At 46.2% G+C, this 19,066-nt stretch overlaps 1 protein-coding gene across 1 annotated transcript in view; it reads right to left on the bottom strand.

The window, feature by feature from the left end:
- The window catches only part of cmc1 (C-X9-C motif containing 1), a 74,575-nt gene extending 55,717 nt beyond the window's left edge, over positions 1 to 18,858 (bottom strand). The window contains exon 1 of the mRNA XM_033047218.1: positions 18,784 to 18,858. Within this exon, the coding sequence (XP_032903109.1) occupies positions 18,784 to 18,802 (19 nt within the window). The 5' untranslated portion in view covers positions 18,803 to 18,858. The remainder of the gene's footprint in view (positions 1 to 18,783) is intronic.
- Between the last annotated feature and the right edge of the window lie 208 nt (positions 18,859 to 19,066).

Genomic DNA, 19,066 nt, shown 5'->3' with positions numbered 1-19,066 from the left:
TAGCACCAGCTATATTTCCAGGACTTTCCTGACCCCACAAAAGTCTTCCATTTTGTCAACCAATGGAGATTTTCGGGCATTTCGATGTCCTCAGAAATGTAACTGTGAGATGATTTTCCCAAGTTAAGTCCACTACTGACCCATTCCCAGTAAAAAGACTCATGTTAAGCAAAGCGGTGTCATTGCTTCAGCTCTTTTCATAATTGTGTTTGCTTCAATAATTATCTTCAGCAAGCTTCAAGGAGACTGGGAAAATTGTTTAATACTCATCATCTCCCCATTAGAATCAACATCCCATTCAGTGTATGTGAACACTCAGAAGCTATGTACTAAATCATTGCTTGTTCCATCACTCAAATGTACAAAAGGATTGATCTCACACTAAGCATCTAGAAGACAATAGTCTTCAATGAACCTGCCTCTGCTGTATAACACTGCCCCCAGCAATGAAGTTAAGTCAAGTTGTGTTTATTTTCATATGCACAACTACTGTGAGGTACAGGTACAATGGAAATCTTGTATGCAGTAGCATCACTGACACATAACCAGATAAACAATCAAAAAAATAGATTATACACAAATTTTACACATAGAATTTAAAAAAGATTGTGCAAAACACAAGACAACTTTGCACAATTTAAAAAAATCGAAACATGGTAATGCAAGAGGTGTTCCATAGCTTTCTGTTTTGAGATAGTAATTTAAGTTTCACTGTACCTTAAGTGGTACAGCTGACAATAAACTGACATTTGAACCTTTGATTAGAATTGTGTGGGTGGGTTCAAGAACCTGATTGTTGCAAGAAAGTAACTTGTTCCAGAACCTGGTGGTGTGGGACTTCATGCTTCTGCCCGATGGTTGCAATGAGAAGAAGACATGGGCTGGGTGGTGGGGATCCTTGATGAGGCAGTGTTTCATGTAGATGTTTTTAATGGAGGGTAGGCCTAGCATGTGATGGACCAGTTAAATTCACTACTTTGTACAGCCTCTTAGCCCAGAAGGCATAGGAGTAGAAATAGGCCATTTGGCCCATCAAGTCTATTCTGCTCTTGTACTCCTGTGCATTGGAATTGCCGTATGAAGCCAAATTGCAACCAATCAGGTTACTTTCTGCAGTAAATAGACACAAAATGTTGGAGTAACTCAACGGTACAGGCAGTATCTCTGGAGAGAAGGAATGGGTGATGTTTTGGGTCGAGACCCTTGTTCAGAAGAAGGGTTTCGACCCGAAACGTCACCCATTCCTCTCCAGAGATGCTGCCTGTCCCGCTGAGTTACTCCAGCATTTTGTGTCTATCTTCGGTTTAAAACAGCATCCGCAGTTCCTTCCTATATATTCTACAGTATATCTGGATGTTTATTAGAATATTTCATTAAACTTTTAAGAACGTAAAGGAGGCAAGATCCATGGAGCAAGACTTAAAAAATGTGATAACATTTTCATTACTTCAATTTTTCAATGACAGCAGACATTGACGGCAAAATTCAGAACCACAGTGCACCAGCTCAGGTTTCAGTTAACTGAGATAAAGTAGATTCAAAGGTCTAGACCCCAAACACATCACAAAGCCCACTGTGCTGCAGTGATCCATGTCCTCCCATACACTTTGCTCCAATTTCATGTTCTGTAAAAGGCAACTAGGCCAGAACTATCACAAACATGGTGTTTGCCAAGTCCCACAAATCAATTGGCAAGAAAAGGTTCCTGTGGCTATCAAACTGCACAACTCCTCCTCCCCTTCTGTCGTGGGGTAGACCGATCCCTCCCCTCCCCAATCTTTGCACATCCCCAATCCTTTCCACTCGTCACTTTAATTTTATGTATCATGTGTCTTGTGTTTTATGACTGTTGGCAGATTAATTTCCATCCTAGGATAAATAAAGTTATATTGTATATCGTATAAAGAACCAATTTTCAGCATCTTTTCTCAGTGCAATATTCTAAATAGCCATGCTCCTCTAATGCTCAAGAACTAACATAAAATTATGGAAACACTTAACTGATCTCAGCATTAATCAACTCCGATAGATGGGTTGCATTGTCTGCTCACCTGACATCAGTGCACTACTCAGAGCTCTGTCAGGGAATTAGTTTACCAAGAGAGAAAAAAATTATTCACGGGTGTTTGAAAAAATATATCATCCACACCAACTAATGGAAAATGCTAGACCAAGGCCACTCAAAATGGAGAAGCGGCATCCAGGAGAGCACAGAGTACATGGTTGCCTAGGTTGCCCGGCTAGCAACAGAGATAAAAAGTTAAGTGAGAGCCTTGCTCACTCTGGCAAAGCCTCGGTCCAGGGCAGAAAGGTCAGGATGGGATTGGAAAGTGCTTAGATCAGTAGATCCAGCAAGCCGAGTGCAAGTCTTCTGCAAAACGGTTGCCTAGCATACGCTAGTCTCATCGCTGTAAAGGAGACCACGTTGAGAACATCGAATGCAGTAGATGAAGTTAGAGGAGGTGCATGTGAACCTATATTTAGTTTAGTTTTAGTTTAGTTTAGAGATACAGCGCGGAAACAGGCCCTTCAGTCGACCAAGTCTGCACCAGCCAATGATCCCAGCACATTAACAGTATCCTACACACACTAGGGATAATTTACATTTTTATATACCAAGCCAATTAACGTACAAAGCTGTACGCCTCTGGAGCGTGGGAGGAAATGGAAGATCTCAGAAAAAATCCATGCAGTCACGGGGAGAATGTAAAAACTCCATGCAGACAGCGCCCGTAGTCGGGATCAAACCCGGCTCTCAGACGTTGGAAGCGCTGTAAGGCAGTAACTCCACCACTGTGCTACCGTGCCACCCTCTGTCTCACCTGGAAGGCCTGTTGGAGTCCCTGGATGGATGTGAGGGAGGAAGTATAGGGACACATGTTACATCTCCTGCGGTTGCAGGGGAAAGTACCTTGAACGTACAGTGACCCAACCAGCTTCCCTTTACTAACACTCTCCTCCACTTGGTGCAACTTGTCCTCACGCTCAACAACTTCTCGTTTGACCATTCTCACTTTCTCCCAGTTAAACGTGTAGTCATGGGCAATGGTATGGGCCCCAGCTATCCCTCTCTTTTTGTTGGTTACGTCAAAACAGACCTTGTTCCAAATGTACACTGGCACCATCCTCCAACTCCTTCTCTGCTACATAGACAAGTACACCAGGGCTGCCTCCTGCTTCCATATGAAACGTTGATTTTTATTAACTTTGTCACTAACCTCCATCCCAGGCCTCAAATTCCATCCATATTCCTTCCTCTGGCTTCAGAATTTGCCCCTCTTCTTTCCTTATCTCACACCTTTTGTCTTCTCATCTCTGGCCTTTGTCCAACCATCTGCCAATGGTTGGACAAATGCCGGTCAAAAACCCTTCTCCTGTGTATCCACCTATCACTTGCCAGACTTTGTTCTGTCCCTATCTTTCTTCCAACGTTCACCTCCTCTCACCACCATAAACAGTTAGAAGGGTCCCAACCCAAAAACGACACTTATCCATGTTCTCCAGAGATGCTCCCTGCTGCCTGACCTGCTGAGTTCTCCCACACTTTAGTCTTTTCTTCATAGGTCTAGGAGTCAGTGCAACCCACTCCCCTCCTCTCTGGTACTGGATCCTTGCTATTTTTAGCATAGACCACAATCAGTAAGGATAGGCAACAAGACCCCGAGATGTGTTCTCATCTCCTTATGACAATTCCTATGCATTTGTGACTGCAACCAAATTCTGCCCTAATTCTATTTACAAGTTTGCAGATGACACCGCTGCAGTGGGCCGAATCTCGATCAATGACGACACAGAGTATAAGAAGGAGATAGAGAGATTAGACAACAACCTCTCCTTCAATGTCAGTAAGACGAAGGAGTTAATTCGTTATTGACTTCAGGAGGTGGAGCAAGACAATAATGTCAGAACCTCCAGCAAATCATATAATAGAAGGCCTCACATACGCCAATCAGCATCAATAGTACTGAAGTGGAAATGGTCGACAGCTACAAGATCCTAAGCATAAAAATCATGAACAATTTGTCCTGGACCCCATCTATACTTCATGCTGCCTTGGGAAAGGAACTGACATGAACAAATACATTTTTCAACCCAGTCATTCCCTCTTTCCCACTCTCCTGTAAGGCAGAAGATACAAATGTTTGAAAGCATATACCAGCTGATTAGGGACAGCATCTTCCCCACTGATATCAGAATGCTGAACGTTCCTCCCATAAGCCAGGGTGTAGTCCTGATCTATCAACCTACCTCATTGCGGTTGTTGAATTTTTTCTCTGTGACGCTACAATGCTGTTAACACTACATTCTGTACTCTGGTATTTTTCTCTTTGCACCAGTTGTTATACTTACGTATGATTTGATTGTTCTCGTTTTAAATGATTTGATTTGACTGGATAACACTGCATAAACACTTTTCACTGTATCTCAGTACACATGACAATAACAAACCAATACCAATGATAACTATTGATACTGAAACAGAGGAATCACCACTCAAATTCAGCAACAATTAATGTCAGAGCTTTCAGAAAATCAAATGTCTCACAAATGTGCTAAATACTACCAAGTACAGTAATAACTTGGGAACACAACAGTTTAGTCATTTAACCACATTGTAAAGCTGCACCCAAGAAAATATATATTTAAATATAGGCAGCTTCCTGTGGCTTTTCTTGACATTTAATTATCTGGCTTTGCATCAACCTCATCCTCCCAGCAGCAACAGATTTCAGAAGGATGTCTATCCTTTCTCTTGCATTAAGTTAATCATACAATAGTTTTCTATGAATCTTTTCAGCACTCTTCCTTGGAAAAGAAAGTGCACAAAAAAATAAAATTATTTAGAATTCATTCAAATATTTCTCATATTATAAATTTACAAAGAAATTATAATGCCTAACTTGATGGAACGACTGCTTTTAAAAATAGAAAACCCGCTGTTGAAAGATGAGGAAAACAAAGACAATTCTTTACTTAATTTTATATTTTCTAAATGTTTCAAAATGTTACAAATTTTCATGGAACATGGAAAAAATGTGAATCAAAGGATAGATTTGGAGTTGACAGCAATAGTCACCCTTCCTACCTCCATTAAAAGATACTTTATTGTTTATTATTGATGAGGATAAAGAATGAAGCTTAAAGCTAAGAACAACATTTCTGTTGTCAAGAAATCTCAATTTGAACTTTAGGTTGAAAGGATGCCTAACACCAATTTCTGTAATTATATATTGATATTGATACTACATATGATTGAAGGAAAAATCTTATAATGAATCGAATTGATCATCAAGTGCATAATCAACAGAGAATGAACAAGTCTTATAACATTTAAACATTCAGTCTGAAGAATGGTATTGACAAAGATCATTGGGAAGTCAAACCAGAGGAGGACTTTATGAATGGCTGGGTCCTGGGGAGTGTTATCGAGCAGAAGGATCTAAGTGTGTAGGTACATAGATCCTTGAAACTGATGTCCTATGTAAATAGGGTGGTCAAGTAGACTTCGGGTACAATGGCCTTCATCAGCCTGGGTATTGAGTGTAGCAGTTGGGAAGTTATGTTTTAGTTGCACAAGATGTTGATGAGGCTGCATTTGGAGTATTGACCAGTTTTGTTCACCGTGCTTCAGGAAGTATGTCATTAAGGGGTGAGAGGAGGGTGTGTCCCCTCCCATTGGTACGGAGCTTTTGCATTTTTAAGCTTGAAATTGTGCAATATGGTGCATACTGTAGAGAGTCTTTTAACTTACACTTGAATGCAATATATATGCTTTAAATTGGATTAGCTATGAATAAGGTTAGACTAAATTACATTCCTAATTACATTCCACAGTAGAGCCCAGGCTCTGATCAACACGTGCAGCACATGAATGATCCTAGTATATTCATGAATGGAAATCAGATTATAATCAAACACTTGGCCCATGTTGACCAACCTGGGTCTCACTGCACACCTGGTACTACTCCTGACCCTGACTCCAGTTGCATACCTTCTCTCATTCCTCACCCTGAGGCCAGCCTTACACCTGGCGCCCTATTCTACCCTGATCATAGCTGATTACCTGCTTAGGTTCCCAGTGCTCAACACTCCCATTGTCCCAGCTTTGACAGCATACCTAGTACTATTCCAGACCTTGACTCTGGCCTTGCTCCTAGCCCCTCTGCACTGACAATATATCTGTCCCACACATAAAGCCCCATATCTGACCCCCTGGACTTAACCTATTACATTCAAGTCCACAGGTGCTTATCTAATGCGGTAATCTTTTATGAGGCACTTCACAGACCAAATTATGTATAACAAAATTTGCTACACCCAATGGCTTCCTTGCTATCGAACATGCTAGTTACTTTGTCAAAGAAGTCATCAATTGGTTGAACACAATTTCTCATCCATAAAATTATACTAACTCAGCTGTATAAGTATTCTGTTACCATTTCTTTCATTTTCCTAACAAACTGTCCTGAAGTCATTTTCACCCCCAATATTTTCAGTATTTTGCTGTCTTCCTCTCAGCTGGGACTTTTCCGAAATGCAAAGTCCAATAACTATATATTTAAGCAAGAATATTCTATTTAATGTGATCTTGAGAGTACATAATATTTTCTGTGGTATTCATAACACAACAATGATAAAAAGTTATTTGTTTCGATTGCACCTATCAACATGCATACATTATTATATTACAGTTAATATGTATCAAGGGCAATTTTTTGTTCCAATGCTCCCCTTTCCCCAATTACTTTTACATTGAAGTGATTGAAATCCAAGTGAAGTTTAAATGGCATCAGAAAAATAAAACCTCCAGAATGGATGATATTCATTATGTGGTTGGTTGGAGTCAGTATCAGCACAATTACTGTATTAAACTTTGAATCTTCAGATGTCCTGGTTCAAGCTAAAACTAAAGACAAATAATAACCTCCTCACACATTCCCCTGCAAATATCTCTCTCACTCCATTAAAATATGCCCCTTCTTTGAACAACCTCTTAAACATCGCATCTGAATCAGTTTCCATCTGATTACACTCCTTGAGGATGTTCAACTACGTGTTCAATTAATAAAACAACGAGATTGGAGACATTTCTATTCAACCTGTCAAAGGAATTTTGGGGGGGGTTGAGAAATAATCAGTGAGGTAAACAAACATAATAGTTGAGTGGCAAATGACAATAGTGCTACCTTCCCAATATTTAACTGAAGGAAACAATGGGTTATCGGGGCTGTATGTTGTGACAGACAGCCTGACACCTTGCATGTCATTTTAATATTACACTGATCCCATCCCCCTGGCTAGTCCAAATTAATAAATTAAGGTTTTGTCAACTAATTACAAATCAGGCTAATTACAAATCAATAACATTAGCCAACTCCGTAACACGAAGCGCTGAGCATTGGGATCCAGGCATCATGGACAACTGGCCTCAGTTCCCCGCTCACATCTGGCAGTGCTCTCCGTCTGAGCCAGGGGCCGCGGAGCATTTTTGAAAGTGGGAGGGCTGAGCGATCACTGATCACTGGCCTTGGGGGGTACCCGGCTAGGCAGTGGAGCGACCGAGGGTGTGGGAGGGGGATTACGAAACAGTTAGACTGATATATGGATAGGACAGGTTTGAAGGGATATGGACCAAAAGCAGGTAGTGTAGCTGGGACATGTTGGCAGGTGTGGGCAACTTGCACCAAAGGGCCTGTTTTCACACTGTATCACTCTATGACTACATTATACCTCCACCATGCATGAATGCTTCAAAATCAAGTGGTCGTGTTTTATTACCATATACTCAAGCATAGAAACATAGAAAATAGGTGCAAGAATAGGCCATTCGGCCCTTCGAGCCAGCACTGCCATCGGAAACATTTTTCCTGCAGTTACAGCAAGTGAAATATAGCAGGCAAGCAGGATGTTTTCTCCAACTACCCCCATTTGAACGCCACAATCTTCCACCGCTTCTACGCAGTGCTTGGTACCTACTTCCAGCAGTTACTGGTTGTACTCCAGGATGCACCGAGCTGCAGCCTGATCTATGCCGGTCACCTGGGTGAATTCGGCACACAGACTCTCACGGCAGAGGCGCAACCATTCCGACGCCTCAGACGGCCTGGAACTCTTGCACTGAGGCTGCTCCATGGCCGGAGCTGCAGCGAGCGACTCGCCAGCCCAGCAAACATTTGCCAGCCCCGGCTCCCCGTCCGCATCTGCCCCCGCTACTACTTCTGCTTCCATCCCTCCCTCCGCCCCGGCTCTCCAACACCCACGACCTGGTTGCTCAGAGCACAGCGGCGCCTCGTCCAAAGTCGGAAATATTGGAACATGTCCAGCCCAAAAAGTGGGAGGGGGGGGGGGGGGTGGGCTGCAGCCCCCTCTCTCCTGCCGCTCGCCGGCCTCGCTCATGTTAGCCGCTTCCCGCAAATCCTCAGATTCTGACTGCCGCCAGGAGCAGGACACGGCCTTACTTGCTGCGCTGTGTGACACTCATTCACTACCTGTTCCCCCAGGATGCACCGAGCCGCAGCCTGGTCCATGCCGGTCACCAGAGTGAATTCGGCACAGGAATACGGGATGGGTTTTTAAACCAATATGTAGAGCAGGGGTCAGCAACCTATGGCCCAGGGGGGAGGGGGGAGGGGGGAGGGGGAGGGAGAGAGAGGATGGGGGAGAGAGAGAGGAGGGGGAGAGAGGAGGGGGAGGGGGGAGGGGGGGGGAGGGGGGAGGGGGAGGGTGGAGGGGGAGGGGAGGGGAGGGGGGGGAGGAGGAGGGGAGGGAGAGAGAGAGAGGGAGGGAGGAGGAGAGAGAGGGGAGGGGGAGGGAAGGGAGGAGGGGAGAGGGGGGAGGGGAGAGAGAGAGGGGAGGGGGAGGGAGAGAGAGGGGGAGAGGAGGAGCGAGAGAGAGGAGAGAGGGAGGGCGAGAGAGAGAGGGAGGGGCGTGAGAAGAGAGGGGGGGGGGAGAGAGGAGGGGAGAGGAGGGGGGGGAGGGGGGGGGGAGGGGGAGAGAGAGGGGAGGGAGAGAGAGGGGGGGAGAGGGGGAGAGAGAGGGAAGAGAGAGAGGGAGGGGGGAGAGAGAGGAGGGAGGGGGAGAGAGAGAGAGGGGGGGGGGAGAGAGAGGAGGGGGGGGGAGAGAGAGAGGGGGGGGGGAGAGAGGGAGGGGGAGGGAGAGGGGGAGGGGAGAGAGAGAGAGGGGAGGGGGAGAAAGGGGGGGGAGGAGAGAGTGAGGGGAGGGGGAGAGAGAGAGAGGGAGGGGGGTAGAGAGAGAGAGAGGGGGAGAGGGAGAGGAGAGAGAGAGGGGAGAGAGAGAGGGGGGGAGAGAGAGGGGGGAGAGAGAGGGGAGGGGGGAGAGGAGAGGGGGAGAGAGAGGGGGAGGGGGGGAGAGAGAGAGGGGAGGGGGAGAGAGAGAGGGGAGAGAGAGGGGAGGGGAGAGAGGGAGGGAGGGGGGAGAGGGGAGAGGAGAGAGGGGGAGGGGGAGAGAGAGAGGGGAGGGGGGAGAGAGAGAGGGGAGGGGGGAGAGAGAGAGGGAGGGGGGGGAGAGAGGGAGAGGGGGGAGAGAGGGGGAGGGGGGGGGGGGGGGGAAGGGGGGGGGGGGGGGGGAGGGGGAGAGGGGGGGGAGGGGGGGGGGGGAGGGAGAGGGGGGGAGAGGGGGAGAGAGAGAGAGGGGGGGGGGGGGGAGGGAGGGGGGAGGGGAAAGGGGAGAGAGGGGGGGGGGAGAGAGGGGGGAGGGGGAGAGAGGGAGGGGGAGGGGGAGAGAGAGGGGAGGGGGGAGAGAGAGGGGGAGGAGGAGAGGGGAGGGGGAGAGAGGGGGAGAGAGAGAGGGGGGGGGGAGAGAGGGGATGGGGAGAGAGAGAGAGGAGGGAGGAGAGAGAGGGGAGAGGGGGGGGAGAGAGAGAGAGGGAGAGAGGGGTGAGAGAGGGGGAGAAGGGGAGAGAGGGGAGAGAGAGGGGAGAGGGAGAGAGAGAGGGGAGGGGAGGGGGAGGGAGGGGGGGAGGGGGAGGGGGAGGGGGAGGAGGAGGAGGGGGAGGAGGGAGGAGAGGGGAGAGGGGGGGGGGAGGGGGAGGGGGGGAGAGAGGGGGAGAGGAAGAGAGGGGAGAGGGGAGAGGGGAGGGGGAGGGGAGAGAGAGGGGAGGGGGGAAGAGAGGGGGAGGGGGAAGAGAGGGGAGAGAGGGGAGGAGAGAGGGGGAAGAGAGGGAGAGGAGAGGGGGGAGAGAGGGGAGGGGGAGGTGAGGGGAAGAGAGGGGGAGGTGGAAGAGAGGGGAGGGGAGGGGGAAGAGAGGGGGAGGGGGAAGAGAGGGGAGGGAAGAGAGGGCCGGAAGGGGGGGAAGAGAGGGGGAGGGGAAGAGAGGGGAGGGGGGGAGAGAGGGAGCGGGGGAGAGGAGCGGGGAGGGGGGAGAGAGGGGAGGGTGGGACGAGAGGGGGAGAGGGGGGAGAGAGGGGGAGGGGGAAGAGAGGGGGAGGGGGATGAGAGGGGGAGGGGGATGAGAGGGGGAGGGGGGAGAGAGGGGAGGGGAGAGAGGAGGTGGGGAGAGAGGAGGTGGGGAGAGAGGAGGTGGGGAGAGAGGAGGTGGGGAGAGAGGAGGTGGGGAGAGAGGTGAAGGGGAGAGGGGGGTGGAGGGGAAAGGTGAAGGGGAGAGGGGGTGGAGGGGTGAGGTGAAGGGGAGAGGGGGTGGAGGGGAGAGGGGGGTGGAGGGGAGAGGGGGGTGGCGGGGAGAGGGGGGTGGTGGGGAGAGGGGGGTGGAGGAGGGGAGAGGGGGGTGGCGGGGAGAGGGGGGTTGCGGGGAGAGGGGGGTGGCGGGGAGAGGGGGGTGGTGGGGAGAGGGGGGTGGAGGAGGGGAGAGGGGGGTGGAGGAGGGGGCGAGAGAGGGGGAGGGAGGAGAGGGGAGGGGGGAGAGGAGGAAGGGGGAGAAGAGGAACAATCAGGGGCCGGTATGTAGTGGCCATTTGACTTGTTTTGTGTATCATTAATGATGGCATGTGTCTTTAAATTTTAGACTGCCCGTTATTATGTGGGTGGGATTTATTACGTATTTTAGGGCGTGTTTGGAGCTAAGTTTCTTGCGCAGAAGCTTAGTTTTTAGTTTAGTTTTTGACCAGCATGGGGAAGGTTTACCCTTCAACCATGCGAAGCGTAACGGAGACACAAGGCATTGTCTAACCTTTAAAGCAATAAGCTGGAGTTCGATGAAGATTATAGTGTACGAGTCGGAAGAAGTTTGGATCTACCTTATTGTTTTTCATCAACAATAAAGAATTTATTAATCAAAGGACTGTGTTTTGAAGATTTATCTGTGAAGAAGCTCTGAAGGTCTCTGATGGAGAGCTCGCATGCGTATAACGACATTCCCCTTAACCATGCAGTCCATTTAGCGGCTAGAGGGAGTAATCTCTTGAACGATATAAAATCTGCCGCTACACATGGGTCCTGGCCCCTATGCAAGAAAGGTTGCTGACCCCTGATGTAGAGGAACCGACTCCAGGGCAGGCCATCCTAGACTGGGTATCGTGTAATGAGGGAGGATTAGTTAGCGTTCTTGTTGTGCAAGGCCCTTTGGACAACAGTGATCATAATATGGTGGAATTCTGCATTAGGATGGAGAGTGACACGGTTAATTCATCGACTACAGTCCTGAATTTGAATAAAGGAGACTTTGAAGGCATGAGAGGGGAATTGGCTGGGATAGACTGGCAAATTATACCTAAAGGGTTGACAGTGGAGATGCAATGACGAAAATTTCAAGACCGCATGGATGAACAGAAATAGTTCATCCCTGTCTGGCGAAAAAATAAAATTGGGAAGGCGGCTCAACCGTGGCTGATGAAGGAAGTCAAGGAAAGTGTCAAGGAAGAGGCATATACATTGGCCAGAAGAAGCGACAAACCAATGGATTAGGAAACATTTAAAACTCAATAAAGGGGTTAATTAAGGGGGGAAAAAAGAGCATGAAAGAAAGCTTGCAGGAAATGTAAAAACTGACTGTAAAAGTTTCTAAAGGTATGTAAAAAGGAAAGGATTTGTGAAGACAAATGTAGGTCCCTTACAGTCAGAGACAGGTGAATTTATAATGGCAAACAAGGAACAAGGAAATGGCAGAACAGTTAAAAGCGTACTTTGGTTCTGTCTTCACTAAGGCAGACACAAACAATCTCCCAGAAATACTAGGGGACCGAGGATATAGTGGGAGGGAATCCACATTAGTCAGAAAATTGTGTTAGGTAAACTGTTGGGAATGAAGGCAGATTAATACCCAGGGCCAGCTGGTCTGCATCCCAGAGTACTCAAGAAGGTGGCCCTAGAAATCATGGATGCATTGGTAATCATTTTCCAATGCTCTCTAGACTCTGGATCAGTTCATGTGGACTGGAGGGTAACCAATGCAGCTCCAATTTTTAAGAAAGGAGGAAGAGAGAAAACGGGGAATTATAGACTCGTAGTAGGAAAGATGCTGGAGTCGATTATTAAAGATGTTATAGTAACGCATTTGGAAAGCAGTGACGGGATCGGTCAGAGTCAGCATGGATTTATGAAGCGGAAATCATGCTTGACGAGGGAATTAATTGTAACATCTCTAAGTTTGCGATGACACAAAGCTGGGTGGCAGTGTGAGCTGCAAGGAGGATGCTATGAGGCTGCAGGGTGACTTGGATAGGTTGGGTGAGTGGGCAGAAACAACGCAGATGCAGTATAATGTGGATAAATGAGAGGTTATCCACTTTGGTGGCAAGAACAGGAAGGTGGATCAATATCTGAATGGTGTCAGATTGAATGGCGCATTCAATATGATCATGGTTGATCATCCAAAATCAGTACCCCGTTCCGGATTTTTCCCCATATCCCTTCATTTCCTCAGCCCTAAGAGCCAAATCTAACTCTCTCTTGAATTGGCCTCCACTGCCTTCTGTGGCAGAGAATTACACAGATTTGCAACTCTCTGGGTGAAAACGTTTTTCTTCATCTCAGTCCTAAATGGCCTACCCATTATTCTTAAACTGTGACCCTTGGTTCAGGACTTCCCCAGTATCGGGAACATTTTTCCTGCATCTAGCCTGTCCAATCCCTTAAGAATTTTATGTTTCTATAAGAATCCCTCTCATCCTTCTAAATTCCAGCGAATACAAGCCCAGTCGACTTCATATGTCAGTCCCACCATCCCAGGTATTAACCTGGTGAACCTACGCTGCACATCCTCAATAGCAAGAATAACTTCTGCTTTCCGAACACCATTCCCTCATCTTTACTATGGATGTTCAATCACTCTACACCTCCATTCCCCACCAGGAAGACCTAAAAGCCTCCCGTTTCTTCTTCGACCGCAGAACGATCCAATGTCCCTCTACTAACACTCTACTCCGCCTGGCGGAGCTGGTTCTCACCCGTAACAATTTCTTATTTGCCTCTTCCCACTTAATCCAACACCAAGGCAGAGCTATGGGCACCCGCATGGGCCCCAGCTATGCCTGCCTCTTTGTAGGGTACGTTGAACAATCCCTGTTCCAGGCGTACACTGGCTCTATCCCCGAACTCCATCTCCGGTACGACTGCATCTGTGCTACTTCCTGCACACATGCAGAACTCATGGACTTCATTAGGGGATGCATCAACTTCACCATGTATTTCCATCTTGCACTTAAATTTAATTGGACCATCTCCAACACCTCCCTCCCCTTTCTTGATCTCAGTCTCCATCACAGGAAATAGACGATCAACTGCCATCTATTACAAACCCACAGACTCCCACAACTATCTCGACTACACTTCTTCTCACCCTGCTTCCTGCAAAGTCTCTATCTCCCACTCTGAATTCCACCGTCTACGCCGCATCTGCGCCCAAGATGAGGTGTTCCATACCAGAACATCCAAGATGTCCTCATTCTTTAGAGAATGGGGGTTCCCCTCTCCCATCATAGATGATGCCCTCACTCACGTCTTCTCAGTACCCCGCAGCTTCGCCCTTGCTCCCCCTCCCCCTAGTCGCAACAGAGACAGAGTCCCCCAGTCCTTACCTTTCACCCATCAGCCATTGCATACAACACATAACCCTCCAAAACTTTTGCCACCTTCAACTGGTTCTTAACACTAGTCACATCTTCCCATCACCATCCCTTTCCGCCTTCCTCAGAGACCATTCCCTCCGCAACTCCCTGGTTAACTCATCCCTTCCCACCCAAACCACCCCCTCCCCAGGCACCTTCGCCTGCAACCGCGGAAGTTGCAACACCTGTCATACCTCCTCCCTCGACTCTGTCCAGGGACCCGGACAGTCCTTTCAGGTTAGGCAGAGGTTCACTTACACCTCCTCCAACCTCATCTACTGTATCCGTTGTTCAAGGTGTGGACTTTTATACATCGGCAAGACTAAACGTAGACTGGGCGATCGTTTAGCTGAACACCTTCGCTCAGTCCGCCTGAACCTACCAGATCTCCCGGTTGCTAAACACATTAATTCTCTTTCCTATTTCGACACAGACCTTTCTGCCCTAGGTCTCCTACATTGTCATAGTGAGGCTAAATGCAAATTGGAGGAACATCATCTCATATTTCACTTGAGCAGCTTACAGTCCAGTGGTATGAATATTGATTTCTCTAACTTCAAGTAACCCCAGCATTCGCTCTGTCTATCCCTCCCCCTTCCAAGTCACACCAGCTTCATGTTTTCACCCGACAAACAGCTAACAATCGCCTATTTCCTTATCATCGTTACATTTTTGCATATATTCCATTGATTGTTTGCATATCTTTCTACATTATCGTCTCTATCTCTCGTTTCCCTTATCCATTACGTGTCTGAAAAAGGGTCTAGACCCGAAACGTCACCCATTCCTTCTGTCCAGAGATGCTGCCTGTCCCACTACTTTTTTTCATCTATCTTCGGTTTAAACCAGCATCTGCAGTTCCTTCCTAACCATTGGATTGTGATGGATATAACTCCATCCCACCCAATTCTCAATTGCAAACTTATTCTGACTGCACAATGTCACACTTGGTCAAATGTTGCACGTCAAGGTCAGTTACTCCCACATCATCTCTTGAATTCACTTAGTTGGTACACAGCAGAATACAGAGCATCAACAAACAAGATTATTGTAGATTGTTGCTTCATAGCCCTGTTGACAACCACGACCGCCACTTTGTTGTTGCCAGAGAAGACTACAGAGCAGAAGTTGGCCAAATCGAATTTGTAAATGTTATTCAAATTCAGGGTGAGAACATTTCAGTTTGCTTATCAATGATTTCAAATACACGTAATGTAACACAGATTTAAATACAGTGCGTCCACAATGTTTGGGACAAAGACCCATCATTTATTTATTTGCCTCTGCACTCCACAATTTGAGATATGGAATAGAAAGAAAATCGCATGCGGTTAAAGAGAACATTGTCAGATTTTAACAAATGCCATTTTAATACATTGTGGTTTCACCGTGTAGAAATTACAGCAGTGTTTATACATAGTCCCCCCCATTTCAAGGCACCATAATGTTTGGAACACAGCAATGTCATGTAAATTAAAGTAGTCATGTTTAGTATTTTGTTGCATATGTCTTTTTTACAATACTGCACACAAAAATGTGACAAATGGGGTCAAATTTCAAATTCTTTCAAAAAAATTGCCAAGCACTTTATTGGGTTCATGACTTATAGTATCAAAAACAAATATAAGAAAAGATAGTTTCTGAAAATGGCATCAGAATACGCAAATACATTTTGTGTAACGGTTGTTGCATGGTGTCTACCAGTGACCTGGTTGGCACAGTAAGTGCACATATTTCTTATTCCTTCCTATGTTTATGAATACCACATGGAACAATAAAATTGCAAACACTGTCTCCACTTCATTCACCTGATCATGTCATTAAAAAAAACGTTTGTTTTGGTGTCGCAGCGTAAACCAAGCATTTTCACCGATGCGATCTAATCAGTACATTACCTTATGGATCTGAGCGACATCGATGGCCGATGATTCGTCAGATCGTTTGATTTGGGTTGATGTTTTTGTAAGTAAAATGTCTCCGTAACGAATGTTGCGGTGCTTCACGAAGGTGACGAAGGAATGAAGTTAGCAACTTGGTCCTTACGTAAGGTAAACAAGAGACAGTGTGTTGCCAAATTGAAGATTGGCTCAGTTTCTTAGTTTTGATGACCATGGTCGTTGCGTTTTTGACACCACGATGTTTTTGATATATTAAATTGCAAAATAAGAAAAAATAATTAACTCACCCAAAGGTCGCTACTACCATAGGATACCTCGTTAGGTGTTCGAAAAGCATTAGAGGTTTGGAGCCTGTGGTTTAACTTACGGAAGTACCGACCCCGATAACGGACTTTGTGACAATGGACACCAAGCACAACGACTGTTACGGGATCTTTACTGTACTGTATTACCTTTATGTTACTGTATTTTTCTCCGAGTATATTTCCCTAGACCATTATCAAAATGTATATGTATGAGGGCCATATAAAGTATATTTAAGAATTAAATATTCATGACCAAATGTGGCAAAGTTTATGTCACACTTTTGGTGTCCAAATTGGTGGGAAAACGATGAAAATTTGTGTTATGAAAAATGTTTTTGACTTTGTCTTGAAGTTATCCAATATATCTGCTATTTATAAGGTTTCACATGATGGTTAGATTTTTGTTAAGAACAGTGTATTGGTGTAAAAAAGTGAATACTAATCTTCTTCATCAAAAACTCTCCAGTATTGTAAAAATATACATATCCTTTGCATGCTATGACTGCTTGAAGTATGCGATTCATTGACATTACCAGTTGCTGGATGTCTTTTCTGGTGATGCTCTGCTAGGTCTGTATTGCAGCCATCTTTAGCTTATGCCTGTTTTGGGGGTTAGTCCCCTTCAGTTTTCTCTTCAGCATATAAAAGGCATGCTCAATTGGGTTTCGATCGGGTGATTGACTTGGCCACGCAAGAATTGACCATTTTTTAGCTTTGAAAAACTCCTTTGCTGCTTTAGCAGTTTGTTTCGGATCATTGTCTTGCTGTAGAATGAACCGCCGGCCAATGAGTTTTGAGGTATTTGTTTGAACTTGAGCAGATATAATGTGTCTATACACTTCAGAATTCATTATGCTACTACCATCAGCAGTTGTATCATCAATGAAGATAAGTGAGCCAGTACCTTCAGCAGCCATCCATGCCCAGGCCATAACAACCCCACCACCATGTTTCACATGAGGTTGTATGCTATGGATCTTGAGCAGTTCCTTCTCTCCTCCATACTTTGCTCTTGCCATCACTCTGATATAAGTTAATCTTCATCTCATCTGTCCATAATAACTTTTTTCCAGAACTGTGGTTGCTCTTTTAAGTACTTCTTGACAAACTGTAACCCGGTCATCCTATTTTTGCAGCAATCTAGTGGTTTGCATCTTGCAGTGTAGACCCTGTATTTCTGTTCATGATGTCCTCTGCGGACAGTGGTCATTGACAAATCCACATCCCACTCCTGACGGACAGGTGTTTGGGTTTTTTTCTTTATTATAGAGAGAATTATTCAGTCATCAGCTGTGGAGGCCTTCTTTGGCCTGCCAGTCCCTTTGCAATTAGTCAGCTCACCAGTGCTCTTTTTCTTCTTAATGATGCTCCAAACAGTTGATTTTGGAAAGCCATGGGGTTGGCTGATGTCTCTAACAGTTTTATTCTTGTTTCTCAGTCTCATAGGTGCTGAGAGCTGTTATATCTGGCAATTAATCACACCTGACATTATGGTGCCCTGAAATGGGGGGACTATGTATAAACACAGCTGTAATTTCTATATGGTGAAACCCAAATGTATAAAAATACCCTTTAATAAAATCTGACAATGTGCACTTTAACCACATGTGATTGTTTTCTATTACAAATTTCAAATTGTGGAGTACAGAGGCAAATAAATAAATGATGGGTCTGTGCCAAACATTATGGAGGGCACTGTCCGTCGCAAATCAGTGACGCACAGGTACAATGAAAATCTTGCTTGCAACCAAAGATCTTATAGCAGATCTTTGCTTGCAACGGCATCACACATACGTTATACATAAATTATGCAAGTGAAAAGAGTGTGCATAAACAAGACAGTGCAAATATAATTTGAAAACAAATAAGTACTGTTCATTCCTGTTGCATGAACAGCACTTATGTCATTATGTTTAAGAAGGAACTGCAGATGGTGGAAAATCGAAGGAAGACAAAAGTGCCGGAGAAACTCAGGGGGTGCTGCAGCATCTATCGAGCGAAGGAAATAGGCAACGTTTCGCGCCGAAACCCTTCTTCAAACTGATGTAGGGTGGTTATGCCTTTATTATCGCTGGCACATAATCCTGGCATTAATGATCAGAGTATAAAAAGGTAGACAAGAATGCTGGAGAAACTCAGCGGTTTCACCCATGATAATTTGCACTCTGGGGTAGGATCAGTGAAGTCATAAGTCTGGCTCCACGCTGGCTTTCCTTTTGCGTAGAAGAGTGGAAAGTATTTTGGATATTTTAAGAAACAAATTAAGAATGAACAGGAGCAACAGGGGACCTATGATATCTCTGGGTGAATTAACTTCATGACCAGTCCTGGCCTCATCATGTTTCAACAATTTCTCGCGAAACCCAGAGCGGGATTGTGTGCAAACACTCAGCCGCAAAGGTTGTGAAACTACTTGAAAAATCCGTTTGGCTTGAAGGAAAGATCCCACTTGTACAGCGCCGGCAGCAATGTTTCAGCGCCTCCTCCCCAGAGCGGTTACTGTTGCGGTGACCCAGCTCCCACCCAGCGGCAGCCGGGCCCGGCCCGACCTCACGTTACCTTGACTGGCGGCTTCCATTGCTGCTCCGCATGCGCCGTCATTACCCGCGACCTTTCACCCTGGCAACCAACGGGCCGCCGCATCCGGTGCGCTGCGCTGCGTGGTTTCCGGCCGAGCTGCGACCTTTGGTCAGGACGAGCGGGCGCGGCCTCTCTCTGTTCATCAAACTTTAAACCTTTGATTAAAACTGTCAGAGATATCAAATATGTTTGAAACACTACATCTGGAAGAGATGAGATTCCTCTTAGCAGGTAAAGCACCCCAATTCCAAAAGACGTGGTC

The sequence above is a fragment of the Amblyraja radiata genome, chromosome 2 (genome assembly GCF_010909765.2).
Source record: "Amblyraja radiata isolate CabotCenter1 chromosome 2, sAmbRad1.1.pri, whole genome shotgun sequence".
Classification (NCBI taxonomy): domain Eukaryota; kingdom Metazoa; phylum Chordata; class Chondrichthyes; order Rajiformes; family Rajidae; genus Amblyraja; species Amblyraja radiata.
The sequence above is the reverse complement of the archived record's forward strand: the minus strand, read 5'-3'. Positions and strand labels throughout refer to the sequence as shown.